We start from the raw sequence: 26,580 nt of genomic DNA, 5'->3' as shown, positions 1-26,580 counted from the left end.
AATCTATATTCCACACTGCAGCCAGAGTGATTTTTCCTAAAGCTAACAGACTAGGCATCATCTTCTAGACCCAAATCCTTGACACATGGCTACTTCTCTAGCCTCATCTTATACCATGTGCCCTCTCACTAACTGCGATCCAGCCAGTCTGGTCTTTATTCAGTTTCTCAAACTTGCCAGGCTCACTAACACCAGGACCTTTGCACATGCAATCCTCTTCCTGGAAATTCACCCACTCCTACCTAATACCTTTCACCTAGTTAACTCCCATTCACCCTTTAGATCTCAGTCACTTCCTCGAGAAAGTCTTCTCTATTCTCCCAAACTGAATTAGATTATTTGGTTATACACACTTAAGACAGACACCATGTACTTTCATATACAGTATTTGTTAGATTGTAAGTGTATATTTATTTTGTGTTTGATTAATAATTAGTTCCTTGACTAAAGTATAATCACTATTAGGACAGGGTCCATAAATAATTTTGCCTTAGGGGGTGCCTGGGTGGCACAGTTGCTTAAGCTTCTGACTCTTGGTTTTGGCTCAGGTTGTGATCTCAGGGTCATCAGATCAAGTCCCCGGTCAGACTCCGAGCTTAGCAGAGTGTCTGTTTAAGATTCTCTTCTCCTTCTGCCCCTCCCCGAGCCCACTTGCTCACGCTCTCTCTCTCTCTCTCTCTCAACCCCTAAAATAAATAAATAAATCTTTAAAAAATAAAAATTTTGCCTTAAGTTAGACCTGCCAACATACATATTTTTTCCTAAGTCAATTTGTTTTCTCTGCAGTCAAAATATCTATGTTGAACCAACAAGTACAGACATCATTGCCCTGCCTGCACTACACCATGTAGTCTATGAGCCAAGTGCAGCCCCTTCACCAGTTCCCCACACTCCTGCTTACCATTATATATTTAGCAAAAATTGCTGTTTTTAAACCCAGTAGTTAGCATGATATAGTAGCTAATTACCTGCTAATAAGAAGCTCAGGAAGTCTAGTCTAAACCTAGAAAAATTTACTTTGTTTGCTAAAAATCAGCACCTTCAAAGAAGGGAAGAAAATATTTCGGTGATTTATTCACGTCAAATAAATATTCCCAACTTCCACTCCACAATTTACAGGAAGAGATGTGCTGTGAAATTTGTAGTCAGTGCTTATGCCATTAATAGTTTGTGGTATATTTGGAGGAATTTAAAGTAGCATAAAGATTTTTTGTTGTATTGAGTTAGATAGCTATGTGAGTGACAGGAAAGAGATGTGGTGACCTCCTTGGAGCACTGACTTTGAATAAGTAAAAGGCACTACAGAAACTCAACTTGTCAGAGCTCAAGATCATACACACCTGAGGTGCAAATAACCAGATTTGAAATCGCAGAAAGAAAAAATACTACTGATTTGCCCTTGGATGCGTTGTTATTCAGGCCCAAACCAGATGTAGAAGGATGTCGGCTATCAGCCAAAATGGATTAATAAGGACTAGATTTGCCCTTCTGCCTGAAGCAACTAAATTTATTATTTTCTTATATTATTTCTCTTTGAAAGATAAAGCAAAAACAATATCTTATTGTGGACTTTATAAGTAGAGTAAAATGTATGACAACAATAGCACAAAGGCCAGAAAGTGAGAAATGGGAGTATAATGTTATAAGGTTCTTACATACAGATGAAATAGTATATCGTCACTTGAAGGTAAGCTGTTATAAGCTAAAATAAGAATACTATAAACTGTAATGTAACCACTAAAGTAATACAAAAAAGCTAGAAAGAACTACAAAAAAATACTCAATACAGAAAGCATTAATAGAGTAAAAAGAGAGAAAAGAACAGATAGTACAAATAAAAAATAAATAGTGGGACAGTAGATTTAAACCCAACCATTCAATTTAAACCCAACCAATCACATTAAATATAAATAATCACATTAAGAAATACCTTACAATGCATACTATGATTTCAGCACATTCTGAAACCAAAGCCAGAGTGATAGCAAAAGAAAACCACAAACCAATATTTTCCTATGAATGTAGATGCAAAATTATTTAATTTTAGCAAATCAAATCAAACAAATCAAGCAACACGTAAAAAAGCTAATAACACATGACCAAGTAGGGTTTATGCCAGAATGGCAAGTTGGTTTCACAAGTCAATGTAGGGGGGGGCGCCTGGGTGGCACAGTGGTTAAGCGTCTGCCTTCGGCTCAGGGTGTGATCCCAGCGTTCTGGCATCGAGCCCCACATCAGGCTCCTCTGCTGGGAGCCTGCTTCTTCCTCTCCCACTCCCCCTGCTTGTGTTCCCTCTCTCTCTCGCTGGCTCTCTCTCTCTCTGTCAAATAAATAAATAAAATCTTTAAAAAAAAAAAAAAAGTCAATGTAATTAGGGGCACCTGGGTGGCTCACCTGGTTAAGCCTCTGCCTTTGGCTCAGTTCATGGTCCCAGGGTCCTGGGATCAAGCCCATGTTGGGCTCCCTGCTCAGGAGGGAGCCTGCTTCTCCCTCTCCCTCTGCCCCCACCCTTGGCTCATGCTCTCTATCTCAAATAAATAAAAATAAAATCTTAAAAAAAAATCAATGTAATTAATATTAAAAGACTAAAAGAGAAAAAATATACAATCATCTCAATAGATAAAGAAAATGCATTCCACAAAAAAATTCAACACCCATTCCTGATTTAAAAAACAAAAACAACCCTCTCAAGAAACTAGGAGTAGAGGAAAATGTCTTCAAATTGATAAAGAGCATCTACAGAAAAACAACAAAAAAAAACCCAAAGCTAACGTCACACTTAAATGGTAAAAGACTGAAATTTGTTTTTCTTTCTTTCTTTCTTTTTCTTTCTTTCTCTTTCCTTCCTTTCTTTCTTTTCTTTTCTTTTCCTTTCCTTTTTCTTTCTTTCTTTCTTTCTTTCTTTCTTTCTTTCTTTCTTTCTTTCCTTCCTTCCTTCCTTCCTTCCTTCCTTCCTTCCTTCCTTCCAGTTCTATGCCCAATGTGGGGCTTGAACTCATGACCTGGAGATCAAGAGTTGTGTGCTCTACAGACTGAGCCAGCCAGGAGTCCCTTAAAATTTTTCTCCTAAAATAAGAAAGATGTCTGCTCCCATCACTTCTATTAAGCATCATCCTGGAAGTTCTAGCCAATGTAATCAGACAAGAAAAAATAATGAAAGGCATCTTGACTGGAAAAGAAGTAAGACTGTCTTTATATGCAGACAATATATATGATTCTCTATACAGAAAAGCCAATTTAATCTACCAAAAAATCCACTAGAAATAGCAAATGATATTATTAGCAACTCTGTAGAATACAAGATGAAATGCAAAAATCTATTACGGTTCTGTATACTAGCTACAAATAATTGAATTTTTAAAATCATATAATCTGTAATATCAAAATTATGAAACAGGGGTAAATCTAACAAGAAATGTGCAAGACCGTATACTGAAAACTTTGTAGAGAGAAATTACCTACAAAATAGACAGAGAGGTGTACTGAATTGAAAGACTTGATATTAAGATATTAATCCCCCAGCAGACTGAGTCTAAAATTTATATGGGCATGCAAGTGACCTAGACTAGCCAAAATAACTTTTTTTTTCTTTTTCTTCTTTTTAAGATTTTACCTATTTATTTATTAGAGAGAGAGAGAGCACGCACATGAGCCAGGGATGGGGGTGGGAGGGCGTAGAGGGGTAGAAAGAGAGATAATCACAACTGTGAGATCACAAGCTGGGCCAGAACGGACAGTCAGACACTTAACAAACAGACTGAGCCATCCAGGTGCCCTGGCCAAAGTAACTTTTAAAAAGAAAAACAAAGTTAGAGGATTTATATCTCACCTCAAAAGTTATTATAAAATTATAGTAATCGGGAAAAAAATTATAGTAATCGGGCTCCTGGGTGGCTCAATCGGTTAAGCATCTGCCTTCAGCTCAGGTCATGATCCCAGGGTCCTGGGATAGAGTCCCGAATCAGGCTCCCTGCTCAGGGAGAGTCTGCTTCTCCCTCTGCCCCTCACTCCCCACCCCCCACTTGTGCTCTCTCTCTTTCTCTCTCTCACAAAAATAAATAAAATCTCTAAAAAATCTCTAAAATGCTGTGAGTCAACACAGATAACAGAATAGAGTATAATGGAGTCCAGATATAGACCCATACATATATTTGATTTTCAACAAAGATGCAAAGGTATTTGAGTGCAGAAATAGTCGTTTCAAAAAAATGGTGCTAGAACAATTAGATATACATATTTTTTCATGAATTTCAATATTTTGCATCATACACACACACAAAATAAAAATAAATCATAGACATCAAATTATAAAACTTTTGGAAGAAAACATAAGAGAAAATCTTTCTGATCTTGGCCCACACAAAGATTTCTTTTTCTTTTTTTTTAAAGTTTATTTATTTATTTATTTTTAGTAACTCTACACCCATCGTGGGGCTCAAACTCATGACCCTGAGACAAAGATTTCTGAAATAAAATACCAAAAGGACAACCCATAAAATGAAAAAAAAAAAAAAAACACACATCATTAAAATTAAGAACTTCTATTCTTTGAAGACACTGTTAAGAGTATGATAAGGCAAGTCACAGACTGGGGAAAAACAACTATAAATCACATACCTGATTAATGATTTATATCCAGAATATACAAAAAATTCATCTAACTCAAAAAGACAAACTCAATTTTAAAACGGACAAAAGATGTGATTTGACATTTCACTAAAATAAGATAGAAGAATGTCCAATAAGCACATAAAAAGATCATTAGTCATCAGAAAAATCATTAGTCATCAGAAAAAAAATGCAAATTAAAACCACAATTGGCTAAAGAATGGCTAAAATTGAAAAGACTGATCATACCAAGTATTGGTGAGGCAGTGACACTGGAACTGTCACACCCCACACCACTGTACCTAGTAAAATGGTACAAGCGTTTAGGAAAACAGTTTAATAGTTCCTTAAATGTTAAACATATACTTAACCACGTTACCCAGTTATTCCACTCTTAGGTATTCACCCAAGAAAAATAAAAGCATACATCTATACAAAGACTTGTACACAAATGTTCACAGAAGCTTTATTTGTCATAGCCAAAAAAATGGCAACAACCCAAATGTCCATCAAAAGGTGAACTGACAGGGGTGCCTGGGTGGCTCAGTCTGTTAACTCTTGATTTCCTCTCAGGTCATGATCTCAGCCCACATCAGGTTCTGTGCTCAGCAGAGTCTGCTTGAGATTCTCTCTGTCCCTCTCTCCCTCCCCCACCAACATGCACATGCTCTCTCTCTAAAATAATAAATAAATAAGGTGAATTGATAAATAATTGTGGAATAGCCAATGGAATTCAATACTACTCAGCAATACAAAGGAATTAACTACTGATATGTGAAATAACATGGATGAATCTCAAAATGTTCTGAACAAAAGAAGCCAGACTAGAAATAAGTATATATTGTATGATTCCATTTATTCAAAATTCTTGAAAACCTAAACCAATCCGTAAAGACAGAAAGCATATTACTGGTTATCTGGTGATGTGGAGGACATATGGGGTGGTCAAATTACAAAGGGAGGCAAGGAAAGTTTTTAGAGAAATAGATGCTCCTTTTCTTGATTGTGGTGATGGTTTCTCAGTTACTAACATATTTCAAAACCTATCGCATTATACTTAAAATATGTATAGTTTGTTGCATATCAAATACATCATATGAACTCATTTTTTCTAAAGATGTATGAACTTGGGGCACCTGGGTGGCTCAGTCGGTTAAGCATCTGCCTTCAGCTCAGGTTATGATCCCAGGGTGCTGCGTTAGGGCTCCCTGCTCAGCTGGGAGTCTGCTTCTCCTGCTCCCTCTCCTTCTCCCTCCACCCCCCGCCCCCAATCAAATAAGTAAATAAAATATTTAAAATAAAAAAACAAGATGAACTGATCAGAACTTAAGACTATGCCTCACTTCCCGTTGCTAAATTGTCCATAGCTCAAAAAAACCAAAGATTTTGAAAAATTACAACCTATTAGTAGGAAAGAAGATAAATTTCAGAACCAATTCACACACTTTACTGTGTATAAATCATCCTTTAAGTTTCTGAGTCCTTGAAATACAAACTTCAGGATAGGTTTAAATTATAAAGCATATGTACCACAAGGATAGCCAGGTTCAAGAGGAACTAAGAGGAAAACTGCTAAGACCCAAGAGGCCACTGTTCCTGGGCTTCCGGAGAAGAACATGTGAATTCTATAAATATCCTAAAATATGTGCTATCTGGCCAAACTCTGATCAATGTTTGGCTTTACCTGGCTCTATGAAAGCAGATCATCTTTTTAGAATTAATGATATTAAAGTGGAGAGCCACCTGAAATGTAAATCCTGGAATAAATAAAGCTGCGTCCCAGATGCATAGACCTCATGGTTCTTAAGATAGTGTGGTCTCTTAAATTTCAGTATTTTCAGTAGCTTGATCAAACAAACAATAGGCCTAGAAAGTCATGCTTTTACTTAAAAAACAAACAATTTTCCTATTTTGTATTACTGCTAAAAAAATCCATAATTTTTAGATAGCTAACAGACTTAACCCTTCTTAAATGTAGAAATATCATGGGGTGGCTGGATGGTTCAGTTGATTAAGCATCCAACTTTTGATTTCAGTTCAGGTCATGATCTCAAGGTCATGAGATCAATCCCCTCACTGGGCTCCACGCTGAGTATGGAGCTTGCTTAGGATTCTCTCTCTCCCTCTGCCCCTCCCTGCCGTGTGCTCTCTCTCTTAAGAAAAGAAAAGAAAAGAAAAGAAAAGAAAAGAGAAAAGAAAAAATACCACACTATTCACCCACATACAGCTTTCTCATGTTGTATACAGTTAACAAAACTTGGACAACTCTACAGAGATGTTCAGTAACATCATAACACCCAAAGCATATCCAGCAGATCAAATGTCATTAGTTTACAGTTATGGTGGTATATAAAACACATAGGTAAATTACAGGTTCAAGGTTCAAATTAACAAACATTATACTTTATGCTTTTTATAGTAACAGTTTGAATTTTTTATAGGTGAGAAGCCAAATTATATAGTAGTTAAGAACATAACTCAAGAGCAAACTGCCTGGATTCAAATCCCAAATCAGCCACTTACTTGCTATACACCATGAGCAAGTTCCTTTACATCTCTATGCCTCTGATTCCTCATCTACAAAACGAGGGTAATAAAAGTTTTTACTTCATAGGATATTTATGAAGATTAAATGATTTCATAGGCATAAAGCACCCAGAACTGTGACTGGCTCATAACAAGCACCCAAGAAGTCTTACTTTGTCACTACTATTGTTGCTTATAATTATGCTCATGATCGGCACTATTACTAGAGTTAAGATTAATATACAGGGGATGATTAACACTATCACTGACAATTTAAAAAATACAACTACTAAGAACTAACATAAAACAAGGATTTGAAGAGACAGTTTTCCAAATAAAATCTAAAAATGGCCAATAAACACATGAAAAGATACCCAACACCACTTAATCATTAGGGAAATGAAAACCAAAACCACAATGAGATACCACTTCACACCTACTAAGATGGCTATAATCAAAAAGAATGGAAAATAGCAATAAATAAGTGTGAGCAAGAATGTGGAGACACTGGAACCCTTGTGTATTACTGGTAGGAATATAAGAGGGTACAGATACTGCGGAAAAGTCTGGCTGTTTCTCGACAGGTTAAACAGAACTACCATAATATCCAGCAATTCTACTCCTAGGTATATATCCAAAAGAACTGAAAGCAAGTTCTCAATGAGATATTTGCACACCAGTGTTCACAGAAGCATTATTCACAATAACCAAGAGGTGGAAACAACCCAGTATCTATCAACAGATGAACGGATAAACAAAATGTTGTATATACTTACAATGGAATATTATTTGGCCATTAAAAGAACAAAATTTTGATATAAGCTACAAAGATGATACAGGCCACCTTGAAGACATTATGTTTAATGAAATAAGCCAGACACAGAAGGACAAATATTGTATGATTCTACCTGTATGAAGTACCTAGATTAGACAAATTCATAGAGATAGGAAGTAGAACAGAGGTTACCAGGAACTAGTGGGAGGGGGAAAAGGACAGTTATTGTTTACCAAGTACAGAGTGTTTGTTGGGTATAATGAAAAAATGTTGAGTATAGATAGTGCTGATAGGATTACACAACATTGTTACTGTATTTTAAAAAATAACTTTTTAAAAACTATTTTAAAATAATCTATACCCAATGTGGGATTCAAACTTACAACCCCAAGACCAAGAGTCCCATGCTCCACGGCCTGAACCAGCCAGGCGCCCCAGGACTGTATTTGAATTGAGCATTCACAAATGGTTGAAATGAAATTTAGTGTGTGTATTTTACATTACACACACACACAAAGAATCTATTGGTTATTCTACTGAGCATTTTCACTTTTATTGCTGCAATTCACCAATGAAGAACTCAATATCCACTCTTAACTACACGACTCTAAAAGAGGCAGAGAAGCATTAGTAAAACCTACTGCTAAATTCTAAAACAACTTAGAAAAGAATTAAAATGCTACTTTAAACAGCTTGTGATACATTTTAACACAATATATTAAATTGGAAATAGTAACTATGAACTTAGATAATAGAGATAGGGTAATCTTTCAAAAAAAAAAGTGATTCAGATTCCAACCTCACCCATATTCTAATCTTACTTCACCAAGAATCTTTAAAACATTAACTTTTTCATAATTACTTCCCCAAAAAATAAAGACTTACCATGTTTCAAAAATTTGTTGAAAGAAAAAAAAAAAAAACAGGATATTTGAGATTGCAGGAAAAAAAGCAATTTTGTAAAAACACATAATTTTATATAATATGCTTACAAGTAAGTGGAATAACATTACTGATTATGTAAGAGAAACATCAGTTAAGTTTCAGAAAAAGAAAGATTATTGGCCAATAGATATAACACAGTCACACCTCTTCAAGGTGCCACTCTGGCCTAACAATCAAGGAATACACACCAAAAACACAACCTAAAGTGCAAGTAACTAAAAATTTCCTTTCAGACTTTCTGACTTATACAAAAAAGCAAGAAATATGGCCATATCAAATCTTCTGGATTACCTTTCTATTTCAATAGGAATCTGTTGCTGTTCTTTCTTAAACATATTATCAAGCTAGATTAAAAATCAGGCATATAAATCTTCAGTTCTATAAAAAGGAAAGCTATGAAGTCCTTACGAAACCAGAAAATACTAAACGGTAGAGTCTTTTCTTAGATATTAAACATGCCTTTTGTTAGTAGCTATTGTCCTGGCCATCTTTTTCAAGGTCTTTTTGTCTCTACAACCTACTCACTAGCCACCTGGGCAAAACTAGCCCATTTCAAAATAGGAACATGCACTAGAAAAGCCTTGGGTTTCCTCATTCAGAGGTATTCTAGAAATTTACGAAGAATTGCATGTAGTGAAGCCTAAGGGAATCATGGGAGCAAGATATTTATATATTATATCCTACCCAAATTTAATGCAAACAATTTCCTACAACCCTCCACAATATTAACTGGATATAGGATTCCTAGTTTCTCTCTCAAACTGCTCTGTATCATTGTCAAAAGTTAAACTTTGTTCCTTTCTAAGTTTGCTCCTTTCTGACTTAGTAAGGCAAGCTTATGATTATGTATTACATGCTACATAAAACAGCTAACTGATAAAAGAAAATGTGGGTATGATTCCAACTATATAGAATTCTGGAGAAGACAGAATTAAGGCGACAGTAAAAATGTCAGTGGTTGCCACAGGGTAGGGGGTAGTGGATATGGAGAGAGAAATAAACAGAGCACAGAGGATAAAGGGCCTTGAAAATATTCTGTAGGTAGGGCACCTGGTGGCTCGGTGGATGGAGCATGCAACTCTTAATCTCAGGGTTGTGAGTTCAAGCCCCGTGTTGGTATAGAGATTACTTAAAAAATAAAATCAAAAGGAAGGGAGGGAAAGAAAAGAGAGAGAGAGAAAGGAAGGAAGGAAGATTTTGTACGATACTAAAATAGTGGATACATGTCACTCATTTGTCCAAAACCCACAGAATGCATACACCAAGAGTGAACCCTAATATTGGGCGCCTGGCTGGCACAGTGGTTGAGCGTCTGCTTTCGGCTCAGGGCGTGATCCCGGCGTTCTGGGATCGAGCCCCACATCAGGCTCCTCTGCTATGAGCCTGTTTCTTCCTCTCCCACTCCCCCTGCTTGTGTTCCCTCTCTCGCTGGCTGTCGCTATCTCTGTCAAATAAATAAATAAAATCTTTAAAAAAAAAAAAAAAGAGTGAACCCTAATATGAACTACAGACTTTGAGTGATAATGATGTGTTAATGTAGGTTTATCAACTGTAACAAATGTGCCACTCTGGTCAGAGATGTTGAAACTAGGGGAGGTTATGCAGATATCGGGACAAGGAATATATGGTAAATCTCCATACCTTCCTCTCAATTTTGCTGTGAATCTAAATCTGCTCTAAAAAAAAGTCCTTAAAAAAAAAAAAGAAAATTTGGTTAATTGCTAATTAATGGTCTATATAAACTATGATTTTTCAGAGTCTAATTCATTTTCCTACCCTTTTTTTCTAAAGAAAAGATTTTCAGTTAATTTTATCATTAATGTTAGTTCTTGTTGCCATTCCTTGAATTAAGCTTTGCCTGACGTAATAAAATTCCCTAGAATATACCTAAATTAAACCCATTCTAAAACCTCAGTGCTTAACACAGTACTACTATAAGACACACATCTTAGTTATTCATCCAGCTAAAACTAAATGAACCTATATTCGTTCAAAAGAATTTTCATGAATGTCACTTCCTTCTTAATACTCTGAGAAACAAAGAGTAGAAGGAGGACACCAACAGCTGAGATGAAAGCCACCAACTATGTTCTTAGAGTATTTGAACCATTATGAGTCTATGTCAAGTTATTTCAGTTGGAGACTAACATAGTCTAAATAAAGCCACAGTCATGGATTTGACCCTTAGCAGACCAACTGCCTTGACTCTATACTCATGTTCTTCCCCCCTTCATTTGGAAATGAACTATTAATGAAAAGGAATACCACTGGGAAAAAAAACTCCATTTTTTTGAAGGGCAGTGTTATTAGCATTAGAACTCTGAGGACTTTTAATACGTGCTAAATAATGCTTAAGGCACTACATGAGATCTATGTAAAAATACTTCAATATGTTGAAAGTAGTAATTCAAAAGTAGGATTTAAATTATGAGCCATAATTTCATATATTTGTGGTAGGAACTGCTTTCCAGGAAGGTCACACCAATTTGGCACCAAGTCTCAGGCCTTTAAAAACCTACTCTTCTAGGAATTCAGCCTAAGGAAATAGTGAGAAGTTCAATTCAAAGACTTGTGCACAAAGACAATCAGTAGACTATTAATATAAAAATGTGGGAAAATGTTAATGTCTAAAATAGGATAATGGTTAAATAAGTTATGTTAAATACTACTCATTAACAAATTATATTTTCATATTATAAAGGCTTAGTAATGAAACTGTGATACTGGCACATCAATATAGACAGACCAGAACAGAGTCGAAAATCTTGAAAGAAACCAAAATATAGATGGTAGTCTACTAAAGGAGAGAGAAATCATCTTAAACCAGTGGAGAAAAGATGGGTTATTCAACAAATGGCGTTAGGACAACTGGAAAACCAACTTTCTAAAAATGAAACTGTATCTATATCTCACACCTTTATAGGAAGATGAATTCCAAGTGGATCAGGATTTAAGTGTAAAAAATGAAAACAAAGAAGTACTTGACAAAACACAGAAGAATTATTTTATAACCTCAGAATAGGAAAGGCCACACTAACTATAACATAAAATCAAAAAGCCATAAAATACAGGGCAAATACATTCAACTGCATGAAAATAATTTTCTTATAGAGAGGGAAAGAAAAGACAAATGAAAATACTGGCAACTCATTACAGATAAAAGCCTCCTTATTTAATAAGGAGATCCTACAAATCACTAGGAAAAAGATCCAACAATCCAATAAAAATGGGCAAAAGATACGTATAATTCACAGAAAAGGACATATTCCAATGGCTCTGTAAGACATTCAATGTAAGAGATGAAAAATTAAACTAATTTTTACCAATTAGATTGTCATATTCAAAAATTCTTGATAATTCCCTATGTGTGAGCGAGATAGGCATTCTCATACTTTGCTGGCGAAATATAGTTACAACCTATAACAAGAGCAATTTGGGAATATCTTTCAAAATTGCAAGTGCACGTATCTTTGACCTACTGATTCTATGAATTTTTCTTACAAAAATATTCATACACAAACAAAATGGCTTATATTCAAGATTATTCACTGCATTATCACTTGTACCAGCAAAACGTGGGGACTGGTTAAATAAATTATAATTCATTCAGGCATCATGCAGCCACAAAAAGAATGAGGAACTGCTTTACAAACTGACAGGAAACTATGTCAAAAATATATTAATAAGTGAGTAGAGAGAGGGGATGTGAGGCAGGAATAACAAAAGGTACAGATAAATTCATATAATGGGTTATCATTTGTGTAAAAAAGGAGAAAAAAGCAATACACACAATAAAAACTATGATAATATCAAGTCAGATATAAAGCAATCAACAACTGGCTCCAGACCCCCAAACTCCTAGCCAACTTTCTCTGCAGGCCTGCTCCAGTCCACTCATTAACCTCGAGAAAACATGACCTTGCATTTTTGTGAACGAAATTTCTTGGACCCCACTCTTGGTAGAGTTTTCACATATCTATCTATTTATCTGTTTCTCTGGGCAGGGAATAGGTATGGAAGGATACACAAGAATTTCAAACATTTATTGATTGTGTGGAGTGAACAATGATTGCCTGCCAGATGGTAAGTGAGGGGTATGGAGGAGGGGTGAGAGAGACCTCATGGAAAATCCTTTTATATCTTTTGAATATTGAAAGATGGAAATATTTACCTATGTTTTTAATTAAATTTAAAAATAAGAATATATATATATATATATTTTTTTTTTTTAAGATTTTATTTATTTGTCAGAGAGAGACAGAGAGCCAGAGCTCGATCCCAGAATGCTGGGATCGCGCCCTGAGCCGAAGGCAGACGCCCAACAACTGTGCTACCCAGGCGCCCCTAAAAGTAAGAATATATTTGAAAAAGTTTTAAACATTTTTAAAAACCTAAGAAAATACAGTTAGAAATAAGGCAGGATTTAAAATATATGCAATATGGTACTAAATACATACAAAAAAGTACATTTTTACACAGAAAAGACAAGGATAAAATACAACAAAATATTAAAGAAGAATAATTATCTCTGTGACGTGTAATTACAGGTCACTTTAATTTTCTTTGGATTTTCCTATAATCCAAATTATTTACATTAAGAACTATTATATTCATAATAAAAAAGGATTAATTTTTTAATGATATGAATCTGAGAGGTCAGAAATTAAAAGACAAGGCAGAGGGGCGCCTGGGTAGCGCAGTCGTTAAAGCGTCTGCCTTCGGCTCAGGGCGTGATCCTGGCGTACCGGGATCGAGTCCCACATCAGGCTCCTCTGCTATGAGCCTGCTTCTTCCTCTCCCACTCCCCCTGCTGTGTTCCCTCTCTCGCTGGCTGTCTCTCTCTGTCAAATAAATAAATAAAATCTTTAAAAAAAAAAATAAAAATAAAAAATAAAAAATAAAAGACAAGGCAGAAACTTACTAGGTATTATCCAGGTTTCTAAGCATCATAAATGAAACATTCAGATTTCCTTAAAACATTACTTCCAATTACAGAATAAAGAATTTGTGGATAAAAAATTTAGAGATGAAAAATATCGAATCTGTCCTCTGCTCTACCTCTTAAGAATCACATTATGAGATTATTCTCATCCTCCTAACTTTCTGGATGTTTTGTCCATTTTTGTTTTCTGTTACCTAGGTAATGATACTTCCAGCATTTCCCTTAAAGACTGTGAAACTAACAATCTGGTATTTCTCACTGTCAAGTTTTCCTGACCTTCAGCTTTGAAAGGCCATCTCCCTAAGGGAAAGCAGTAAGATCTAGAAGCTAAAACAGGAGGCTGAGGAATCTGAGGTTAGAGTTCTAATCCTGGCAAACTGGAATTTGTCTCCAATTTTGGGAATAAGCGAAACTTCTCGATCCGGTTCCCCTAATGAGGTAACTTAAAGGACTGTTGTGAAAATATTTAGGACTATCAACTTTAAAGTTTCTTTTTAACTTTCCATACTATTCTTTTAAATTTTGTTTTCTTGCCTTATGTCAAATATTTTCCTTTGTAAATTTTTGCTCTCCCAGATAGTATCTGCAAGTATTATCAATCTTTTAGACTCAGGAGTCGGGTAAGGGGTACTTTTAGAAAGCCTACTGAAAATGACCCAATGTGAACAGAACTTGAGCAATGTTGAAGACAATTTATGGAGGCATAAGAATGCAGTCAGGATTTAAATTAGACTCATGAGCAAAGGAGACTCGGACAACTAATTAATGTAACAACCAACACTTGGTGGGAAGGCAAAACTCAGACTGCTAACACCCAAACCTGCTACAGAGATAAGGAAGATGGTGAAATCTGTATCACAGCCTAGCAAACGAAGTTTTGTCGTGCCTTCAAGGGTTCAATTTTTATTTCTTTTGTTTACAGTAGACCCACTAACACTACTATCTGGACCTCTGCATATCTTCTTCTCTACCACTTGCATATCGGGTACTTCTTGTTGGCTGCCTTCTCATTAGAAAATAAGCTACATTAAATGTGTAAAGGGTTCTCTACCTACAGGTCTTACGAAGCACTTGATAGCCTTTGGGAAGAAAGGTGTTTTTACAAACATCAGAGAGCAATTATCCCTCTGCCAAGGCAGGGTGAAGCAATTTCAGTAGTGCACTCAGCACACTTCAAACTCCTCCTCCTGGTTAACAAGACCAAACACCTCTCTTTTTACTTAAAAGTTATTCCAAAAGGGAGGGACAAAGGAGCAGACAACTGAATTTTTTCTGGATTAACTCAGGCATTAGTTGAATGCTTTTTTGTGGTTCACCTACTTTAAAAGGTGATCAAATCACTCTGTGCTACTGAAGAGAGCAACTGCAAAGAACAATTACATAAACGCTCTGCTTCAACTTACCTCATCCTTCTTTCTAATGAAAGAAAGCATTAGAAACCACTGCCTTGCCACCACTTCCTTAGTAATCTCAATAAAACTTACTTGCTTTGTCATGTGAATTCCTTTTTTTCTTAGCAAATCAGAGACATTTATTTCATTCAACATAATGAGACACAATTGTACATCATTTTATCGAAGTACATGCGCTGAATTTTATGATGTAGAAAAGATAAAGGCACTCCTTATAAGTGAACTATTCTCAAACAGGTGCATTCTAGAACTTTGCATTATTTATGTCAGAAAATTTGTACATATCCTCAATTCCATATCTGTAATTCCTAAATCAAAAAGCTCTGAAAACATTTTCTTCATAACTTGTGTAGCAGTAAAATCTGACCTTCATTGACACAACACTATTTATAGTCTTACACCATACTTAGTGTGGATTTTTACTTAACTATAGGAATATTAATATGATTGATTCCTGGATGTTGCTCCAACCCCATTAAGGGGGTTATGTCACTGTATATATACCATATTTTCTAAAATCAAGAAAATTTTGAATTCTGAAACACTCTAGTCCTAATGGTTATGGAAAAGAGATTATGAATGTACAGTTCTATTCTTCAAAAATATTTTCATTCTTTGAAAATGAAATAGCAATAAACCAACATGACAGAGGGTAGAAAAATATGATAAAGGAAATTGTCCATGTCTCTAACATTAACAGAACACACAATTTAAACGAGATATACAAATTTCTCTCAAAGGAAAAAGGGGGGGGCTATTGGAAATCAATATAATTTAAAATAAACAGTATATTCCTAGGCATTCTTGATAGTTCTCTCTTGCTTCAGTGAACAACTGTCTACTCCTAATGTGCATAAAACATACTGGGAAATTAACGTACCAACATTCAAAGCTAATGCCACATCCTAAGTATTGAACTCAAGCTTACAATCCCAAGAATTGCTAAAATATTACTAATCATTATAAAAGTCCAATTAATAGTATTTGAGGAAATTAAAACACTTAAGTAACATGAACATGTTTTGGGATGTATTGGGTACACATTCACTGATTTTCTTCAAGCAATCAATTAGCTAGAGCACACAAAACTTGGTTGAAAAATTTCATCCATCCACACATTAACACAAAACAGAAGTCAAGCATGGGGTACATATTTAAGACATGTAAGAATGAGTGATTCACTGAGAATATTCAAAGTTAATTATGTTAAGAACATTCCTTATAAGGCCAGTGAATTAGTGACATCTAATTCATACTGGACCCAAATGAAACAACTTCCTGGCCTTGTTACTGGTTACAACGTTTTAAGTAAATATAGAGGCATATTCTCTAAAAATGCAATGAAACATATCTCATCCTTTGTCTTAACTAATGAAGCATAAGCAAAACTATTTATTACAAACAGGGATAACTACCCCCATCCTCTCATATTGAGTTCATGAGAAATTCTTACCAAATTCTCATTGTCATATTTCCAGAATTATATGGTATATGATGCAGTCTGACTTTTTTTCTGTTCTGCTTGCTGAAATAGTACCAGCCTTTAGAAAATTTCCAGCAGATCCCTATCAGTCATCAAAAACAATGAGCTATATACTAGCTTAATGGTAAGTAATGTTGATGTGATTTATTTTATTAAGTGTTTTAGATAAGTCCTGCTTATTCTATTAAAATCAAAAGCATATGATTTCTTGGTGTGCACTTTAGTGTGATAACTATATTTCCCCTCTAGCTATCCGAGGGCACATCCCTGCTTACACTTGCAGACCTGTTGTGCTGATAGGTGCAAAGCTACAATGCAGGCACTACCAGAGACTGGTATCTTCAATTTCTCCCAAACAGTGTCCTGCACTCGCCATCCATTCATGGTAAAGTAGTTAATTTTAATGTTCTCATTGTTTACCAGAAAGCACAGACAGTGAGGCTGGCTTTGCCGCTCCCGTTTCCTTTTGCTAGGCTGCTGCGCTTTTTCAGCCAATTGACTTTGCTTTGAGGCTATAAATATCTGAAAAATGTTCTGCATTTGATGCTCTTGGATTCTGCATCCATATTTAGCTGTTTGTGGCATGCCTTTGTTTAAGCTACTCTGCCACCCATACAATCAGGTTGAGATCTGGATGGTCAAAGGACACATGGATCAACATTCAACAGACACTGACTATGATCAAGGTACCAATCTGCTAGACATGGTGACAATGAAGGGGGTGGCAAGATAGGAATATAAAGACAAACAAGACAGACTTCCTGGTATCAAACAATTTATAGTCTTGACAGGGTATGGGCATAACTTATTATAAAACTATAATAAAACAAATGAAACATTTTACAACTAAAGGAAAATGAAGGATAGGGCAGCATATTTTCTCTTAGCTATGTCTCAAAAATAGGCATTTGTGTTCTAAATATACATGTACCTATTATAAAGCTCTGACAGATTCCAGAAAAAGTTCCTGGCAATACATAAAACTCTGAATATATGAATTATCAACAAGATAGTCAATAGCAAGCTCAAAACAGTGCCTAGTCTTCAAATCTCATGAGGCAAACTAATAAAATATTATTTCCAAAAGTTTATGTTAAGGTATTCGGGTTGGGGGGAGGGGTTGTGATTGCCCTTTGTTTGCTAGTTTGCATGTTGATTTCAAACATAAGTATATTGTAGAGGATGTGAATCATAGTCAAAAGCCAGGAGCACTTAATACAGCTCCTTACTTTGTACCCTTTTAAAATCAACATGGCTATTTCAGATTAGTGCTCAAAACTGAATAAGCTTCACCTGAGCAAGATCCCCAATTCCCCCACCTTCCTATCTTGTCAAGAAATTCCAAACAAATATACATCTGCCCTCNNNGCTTTCACAACTAAGTTCACTGACCTTTTGATAAAAGTGCTCCCCAGAAGCCCATGGCAATCATGATTTAAACTCATTAAGGGCTTTCTTGATGCCTGTCCCCAAGAGTCAGACTGGAATTGGTAGGCCAAGTTGTAGGTAAAATAATAGGGCAGGCCACAGAATCAGACAGCTCTACAGCTAAAATGGACCACAGATACCAATTAGTCCAGATTCTACATTTTATGTAGAAACCTAGAGCCACAGAGCTAAAATTACTTACCCAAAGTTAGACAACCAATTTGTGGCAAAGAGAGAATGAAAACCCCGGTTCTCAATCCCCAGTTGTATACTCTAGACTAGGCTCCCAGTTTCTAAATTTCTTTTAAAAACATTAGACCACACTCATCAAAGTCTCCTAAAATTGTGCAGAACCTAAATATTCCAAAACAATCAGAATTGTGAACACACAAAACAAACAAGTAAACAACAACAAAAAACCGCAAAAATGAACTAGTATTTTCCAAACTGATTTTCTACATTCTATTATTTTTACTTCAAAGCTTTTCAAAGAGTTATGCAATAGGCAACTTGAAAACTAGTTAAGGACACAGAAAAGCCACGAATCATTCAGATAGTTTTAGAATATTTACATCAAACTAAAGACAACAAAGTAGTATCCAGGATGAGCTGCTTAGAGGAAGGAAAGTAGTAGTACTAAAACAGTAAATAAAAACAACATCTGATAGGGAAAACAAAAAAGTTACAATGCAGTGGAAAGTGCAACTTGACACTGAAATGCACAGTACATATGTGTGTGAGTAGAAAATATATGTATGTATAATTATCCATATATACTTAATATCCATATATCCGTGTATGTATGTATCCGTACACACACACACACCCCTCACAAATCTACCTCTAAAAATGGACAACAAAAATATGTACATATTTTTATGGGTTACATACAAAGAACAATAATTTATGGTAGGTCTGACCCAGACAGAATAGTTTTGGACATTGAAATACGAAATTATCATATATTCTTACAGTAACATGGCCCTATCTGTAACTTTGTGTAAAAAACAATGTGCCAAAGAAGTGTGTAAGGATAAAAAGGAGGACAGGATAGGAAAACGTAACTACAAATATACTCTAATTCAAGCTCATTTTCAGGTTCTCATCAACCTTTGTTATAAGATATCGGATAAGTGGGATCAGCAGGTGGATAGAAAATCAGGCACTAAAGTGTTTAATCTGCTGAGAATGAACTGGGTGACCTTGCATCGTCTCCTACTTCTTTAATTCTTTCAGGTGCTTAGAATAACATCAAAAACCACGTATAAACATCAAACAAAATATAAAATGGTACATATATAAATCCTTAAGAACTGGTTATAAGAACTACAGGAGTTTTAGAACTAAAAGGGCCATTAAGAGATTATTTAATCCAACTCACTCATTTTACAGACGAAGAATCAGAGGTTTAAAAAAAAAAAAAAAGTGTTCTGACCTATGCCAAATCACATAGCCACTTATTGGTAGAACCAGGACAAAAACTCAAAGCTCTGGACTCCTTGTTCTGTGATCTTTCTGATAGTAATGGACTTGAAGTCTTGAAATCAACTGAACTATACAAAGAGATAACTTCTAAGTCTTGGTCACTCCTGAATAGTAAACACATACCCTCTTCAGAAAGATGAAGAAAAAAAGCACAATGTACTTTATCACTGCAGGCTTAGATGCACATCACTGGAGGATAACATCTTAACGTTGTCTTAGATCCCAGGTGCTTCAAATTTGCCCTCTTATATTCAGCCACATCACTAATGTCTCGTGTTCACGTGAGCTAAGTGATAAACATCTTGACGTTTTAATATTTTGGAAAGCCACAGCTCAGTCCTGAATTCCAGGCTATAAATCCTTGGGCTATGAATTTTCAAAACCAGCATGGTTTTAATGCTGCCACAAGGCTCACCCTAATAGAATCTCATCATTCAGTTTTAATTAAAGAGGTGGTTACAAGGAATGCAGAAAGGGAAAGTTTTAGTGTGTTCATCACTTTTAACTTGCTGAGTAGCAACCCAGTCACTTTACAAAGAGAAGCAGAAACAATAGTGCAATCTGACACAATCCACACCCCTTGGACTAAGTGGTTGCCTTTGGGAGAATGAGGTTGAGAAAGAGGTTATAGATTAGTCTGTTCCCACCAAATAAATATTTTTGGTTATTCTATTTTATTTTATTATCTTATTCACTGCTAAGCTATTTCGGAGTATCTTGGTTTCCAGCCTTGCCTCACTCAAGAGAAAGAAATGAAACTCTGTTCGCTTGATTTCATAGTGTGTTCCATCAGACCTCCTTGAAAGCGGTTGACAGCTCCCTTGAAGTTATCACCTAATTATTAAGTCTGCATAGCTCAACTCCACCTTAAACTTCCTGCAGGTGTCTGAAAGGGCCAAAGACCATACTGAATGACATCTCTCTGCTCAACTGCTAGTCTGCAGAAACTTGTCAGAAACGCACGCCAGAACAAAAAGGGATGTGGGAAACTGACCCAGGATGGATGGGGACTGAGAATAGGACTTGAGACTAGGGATGAATTTCAACCAGAGCAAAAACACCGGCCTCTAGGATGGCCTGTGGTCCTTACCGTACACCCGGACCCAGCTCTGTTGCTGGCACACGGACTCCAGAAGGATCCGATCCAACATGCCACCAGCCACGGCCCCACCGACTGGGACAACCGCTTCCAGCTCCTCCGGGGGTAGCGGCGAGTCGGACTCCAGTCCTGGGAACATCTCCGGCCAGGACAGCGCCTCCGCGGCTCCTCCGGACGACGGGGAGAGCTCCATGGTGCCCCAGAGGGACAAGGCGGCGGCGGGGCGGGCGCGCGACTCCGCGCCCTGCCTGCGGGAAGGGGAGGAGGAGAGCGCAGCGGCGGGGGCAAGGACCAGAGCTGCAGCCGGCACCGACGCGGCTCACCTCCTTCCCCGCCGCCCACTGCCCGCGGCTCCGGCGCTGCAGCCCACCTGCAGCCGGCGGGCGGGACCCAGGCCGGGAGGCGGATCCAGCGTGGCCCCGGCCGGGGGTGGGTCCGGGCTCAGGTGTGGGTCCCTCCCGGGAGGGGACGTGGAAGGACCCGGGAGGGGCGGCTCGCCCGCCCGCCCCAGCGGAGCCGCCTTCCTCAACCCCCGCCGGCGTCTCCCGCGGCCAGATCCGGCTGGGGCTGGGGATGGAGTGGGGGCCGGGCAGGGCAGGGCTGGGGGCGTCGCCGCCAGGGGCCGCCCCCTCTGACCGGCTCCCGCCGCCGCCGCCGCCGCCACCGCCGCCTCAGACGCTTGGAGTGTCCGCTTCCCTCAGGGAAGGGGGACGGTGGCCCCGGGTTCTCGCCCGCCAGTCCTCGGCCCCCACCCCAGGAATGAGCCGGCCCGCCCCCCTAACTCTCAGGCCACGGCTCCCGCCGCGGCTCCGGCTCCGCCACCGATCCCACAAGCCCGGCAGCCGCGGCGGCGACAGGCGGCATCCCAGGGTGATAGGCCGGAGCAATCGAGGGCCGAGGGCCGGGCCGCGTGTGCAATCGAGTAACGAAGCGGAGGAGGAACTGCCACCGAAGGCAGGAAAAATCGGACACCGAATTATTCATCTGGCCAGTCCCGCCTACTTTCTAAAGACCCTCTACCCTACCGCCCCGAAGCCCGCGGTCCGGGTCTCCCGAACTGCCGCTGAAAGTGGGGACGGCGTGGAGAGGCGGGGAGGAAAAGGGGTGCGGGAAATTTGAAAAGAAAGGAAAAGAGTTTCCCTTCCCCTCTTTCCACCTCTTTCGCTTCGTGTAGTTATTTATGTATTCATTTATTTGGACCGACATTTCTTTCTTACTGGAGGAAGAGATTAGAGAGGCTACTTTATTTTACAGTTGCCCAAGGAGAAACGCCTCCTTCCTTCCCGGAGGAGAGAGTTGGCAGCGGGGTCTGGATTGTGGGATCTGCGCTTTGCGCCCTGTCCGCGCCGAAGCTGGGTTTGTCATCGGTTCAGAATAGCATGGTTACGAAGTGTGGTGTGGATGGATAGACGGGCCTCGCGAGCACAAGAAATGCCCAAAAGCCCAGTATTAACCAGACATGTTTCTCTTTTTTTCCCTTTGATCTTTGTGCAATTATGTTGGCTTTTTTTCCTCTAATGATGTCACAAGCGTTTTATTTTTGTTCTATTTGGAGACTGTCTCCCTTGACCTTGGCTTTAATTTTATGCCCACCCAAGGCGGCGGTATTCACTAGTTTCAGGTTAAAGAGCTTGCTGGAGAAGTAGTAGTAATTTTTAAATCGGAAAGTAACAACTTCAACAGTGCCTTGCACATAGTAGGTCTCCAACAATGTTTCTTGAACACGCTGCTTAAAATGAAGAAGTTCCACAAGTATATGGTGCTTTTTTGTTTAGCACACGGGGGGGGGTCATTTTCCCCCCATTTCTTCCTACTTTGCACAGAGACTGGTCTAAAAGGGCATATTTTTGTTTTCTGGTCTTGTGGTATCCTGGTATGTTGTTTGGGCTTATCAAGAGCTATAAAGATGAATTTTGTAATTTTCTCCAAACTGTTTAAGGAAATAGTATTTCAAAACAGGAAGTGACCTTCAAGTTAATCTCATTCTGCCTTTTGTTTAATGGTTGAGGAAACTGAGGAACAGCCAGGTTACCTGGCAAATCAACCACCAGTACAGATAGGTCTGCAATGTCTCAATGATAATGCCTATTTCAACTTTGTTCCCTCAAGAACCTTTTGTAATCGAGCTTGTTAATGCATGGTTTGGGGATGCATTGGAGTGATCATTTCTGGTATCTAAAACCCGATTTCTTACAATCTGACTCCATAGTCAGACTTCCAAGTCTAAATCATATTCTTCAGTGCTTGAGTGGACATGGGAAGGTATCAAAGCTAGATTACAGGGCCCAGCACTAAACAGAGTTAGAGCATTTTTATTTATACTAAATTACTGCTGAAGTCATGGTAACAGAAGTCAGAGAGCAAGTGGATAATGGGCATCAGGTATATAAATTTGAGCACTCTTTATTAGTCAATATGTAAGGAATTTATTTAGCCAAGCAATTATCTCAAAGCAGCATTAGGAGTGGTGTATGAAACATTCACAGAGGTTTTTTTCCTCAAGCTTGTTCTCTTGGTGGTGTCATCCATTGTTCAGCTGAAGAAAAAGCTCTCAGTAATCCTACTTTCTTCATCTAAACTCTCCAAATCCCCAGTCCCTGCTTCACCTCCCTGTCCTGCCCCCTGACTAGCTGCAGTGATTATCTAATTGCTTAAGTAATAGTATGTCTGGAATTTACCTAATGTTTATAACCTAAAGAGAAAATAGTTCACAACCTGAACAATAGTTCTCTAGATAAGCCAAACCAGTATTTTTTAAATCACCATTGAGCCAATGAAAAATATTGAAGCATAGAATTCTATTAAGCAACCTACCTAAAGTAAAATAGATGGTTAGTAGACAGATTAAAACCCTAGTCTCCTGAATTTTTAATTCATCGATGGAATTGGATTCCTTAAGGTTTTTATTCCCCCCTGCCCTTGGGTGAGTAGAGTTGTACTAAAAGTTATGGAGCCAAAAGCAAATATTCCATAGTTTTTGCAAATTATTATCACTTAAGGGGCACCTGGGTGGCTCAGTCAGGTAAGCGTCTGCCTTCAGCTCAGGTCATGATCTCGGGGTCCTGGGATGGAGCCCTGTGTTGGGTTCCCTGCTCAGCAGAGAGTCTGCTTCTCTCTCTCTCTCTGCTCCTCCCCCCTGCTTGTGCTCTTTCACTCTCTCTCTCTCTCAAATAAATAAATAAATAAACTTTTTAAAAAACTGAATTATTGTCACCTAAGAAAAATATTGGAGAAAAAACAAACAAACACAAGTGACAAGCCAATTTGCATTGCAGGGAAGCAGTTAATCCTACTTAGATTTATACCAGTGGTATCTCCCTGGTGTAATCCCAGATTTTAATGTGAACATAAATCCTTGGCTGATAAAGTCTTAGTTTACATTGTAGTTTGCAAACAGGCCTTTGTGTGTGAACTACAATAGAGCTAAAGTCTCATTTCCCAGCCTGCCCTCCCCCTCCCCTCCTATTCCTCCCTCTGGAGTTTCAGACACTAAGCTCTCAGAGGCGATCTACATATTTATTGTCGTTGGAACTCTATTCCAAGAATCAAACCCAAGCCCCAAGACAAGTGGGAACTAAAATTGGGTAACTATGGAGGAGAAAAAACGAATAAATTCGCCCAAGTAATAGGCTGAAAAACAAAGGTTGAGATTTTCAAAAGAAAGAAAGAGGCCTTGGGTTCAGAGTACATATTACCAATACAGGTTTCCTGTCCCTATCCTAAAGTAAAACACACCTATATACGATTTCATAAACTGAAATGACATAAAGCAAAGAAGCACATACCGGTGATTTACTAAAAATTTTTGAGCATTCCCAGACCCATAAAATAACCTCTCAGGCTTTTCTGATACCTTAAGACCCTTCTTGCTAACGGATGCACAAAATAAATCAAGATAAGCACAGATGCTCACAGACAGAGTTCAAAGCTCTGGGGGCTCGTCGCTGAGAAGCTGAATGTAGTACCAGGGGAAGGAGCTTGGGGGCGCCACTCCCACTGGTCAAGATGCACACTGCCTGTATAAGGGCTCACTGGGAATGCTGAACGTTACTTTTGCTTTTCTCCTTTTTTCTTTTTTTTTTTTTTAAGATTTTTTATTTATTTATTTGACAGAGATAGAGACAGCCAGCGAGAGAGGGAACACAAGCAGGGGGAGTGGGAGAGGAAGAAGCAGGCTCATAGCGGAGGAGCCTGATGTGGGGCTCGATTCCACAACGCTGGGATCACGCCCTGAGCCGAAGGCAGACGTTTAACCGCTGTGCCACCCAGGCGCCCCTCTCCTTTTTTCATACAGTGAAAATCCTCTGTGGATTTCCTTGGGTCAGTGAAAACAGTTACTAATGTAGGTCTTTCATAAAAACGAAGTAGCATAATGAGAATTTTTGATGCATTCGAAAGATGCCCGTATTAAGGAAAGACGAGGATTTGGAATCTTGGCTGTCACAAACTGAGGACCAGGTACACGTCCAATTTTCTCCTCTGTTCACGTGTCAGAAAACACACACACATAAGAGGTTCCCTCATCACAAATGCTCTGAACTATTTTCTTATGGCCAGTCCCTTTTAGGCTCTCTAGGCACCACTTGTACACAGCTAATCGGCCAAGCAGTAACGCAACCTTTAAAGTGTGGTTCACCAGCTGCTTGCTTTCAATATGCTCTTTCCCCTTGGACACAATGACGCAGCACTTTTCTGATTATATGCTATAACACTGACCATGCCCCGTTCATCGTAAGGGAAGAATTTAGACATTTCTCGAGATTCTGGTGTCCGTCTTCATCTTGCTCCAGCCCCCATCTCCAATTCCATGGTCATCTATTCACTTCTGTGGTTTCAACTCTCTCTTGGATAGTGTTGACTTTAAGATCTCCATCCCCAGCCCCATCCACAGGACTGAGGGCCAGTCAGGAGTCTATAAACGTTGATGTCCTCCACGAAGATATGCTTCCCCGTACTTCAGACTCAGTGCTTGGAAAGTGAACTCGCTCCCCCCGTCCTCGCCCCACACATCCTTCCCTCTGTGAATTTCGTTTTTCTGTCAGTGGAACTAGTAAGTTCTACCTCAGACTTGCTTGAACAAGTCTTTCTCCACCACAGCATAAATCCAACCCCTGCTTTCTGTTCCTGGTGACACCACTCAAGCTCAGGCCTGGTTAGCTTTCACCACGCTAAAAGCATTAGCCTTTCAGCTCTCCTTCCCCTGAGGCCTTTCCACCTCCAGCTTATCCTACACTCTGCAGTAAGTGAATTATCCTAAAGCACAGATCAGACCAGGTCACATCCAAGCTCAAAAAAGAGCTCCCTGCTACCTATTAAGTAAAACGTATATTCTACCAAGATTAAAAGGCCTACCAAATATGGTCCGAAGCCACCATTGCTACCTGCCCTATTGCCTGTGTCCAGCCAACACAAATGGCCCACTATTCCCCAAATACCTCCAGCACTTTCCTTGTTCCTAACCTCTCCTCGTTTCTCATATCAGGAAGGTCCTTTCCTCCATCTCTGCCTGCTAAAAACTTGCCAACCTTCAAGCTCCCCTTACCCTGCTCCCCAGGTAAATGCCAGTGTCCTCCTCCAGCAAGTCATTTCCTATCCTCCAAGCTGACGATGATCTCTGCCCCCTCTGAGTTCCCATGCATCTGTTCTTGTCTGTCTGCTGGAACCACTCATGTATATATTATGGTATAGTCCTCCGTGTAACTCTAATAGCTGCTATTAGGTCAAAAGCATCTAGAGGGCAGAGGGCTTGCATTATTCATGTTCATGCCCCACGGTGTCTCTCACATATCAACCCCTCAATGAAACCAGAAGCCAGGAAGCAAGAAAACAAACTGAAAAAGAAAACCTGTCTGGGTTCATAGATGTTTGGGGCTGCAA

The 26,580-nt window shown here is 38.6% G+C and overlaps 1 protein-coding gene across 2 annotated transcripts in view; it reads right to left on the bottom strand.

Moving 5' to 3' along the window:
- RASAL2 (RAS protein activator like 2) overlaps positions 1-20,986 on the bottom strand; it is a 341,072-nt gene extending 320,086 nt beyond the window's left edge. For both annotated transcript variants that reach the window (XM_008696769.2, XM_008696778.2), the window contains exon 1: positions 20,695-20,986. In XM_008696769.2, the coding sequence (XP_008694991.1) occupies positions 20,695-20,896 (202 nt within the window). In that variant the 5' untranslated portion in view covers positions 20,897-20,986. The remainder of the gene's footprint in view (positions 1-20,694) is intronic.
- Positions 20,987-26,580: the final 5,594 nt, after the last annotated feature.

Source organism: Ursus maritimus, unplaced genomic scaffold (genome assembly GCF_017311325.1).
Source record: "Ursus maritimus isolate PB19 unplaced genomic scaffold, ASM1731132v1 scaffold_2, whole genome shotgun sequence".
Lineage (NCBI taxonomy): Eukaryota > Metazoa > Chordata > Mammalia > Carnivora > Ursidae > Ursus > Ursus maritimus.
Note: the sequence above shows the minus strand (reverse complement) of the source record. Positions and strands in the feature narration are given on the sequence as shown.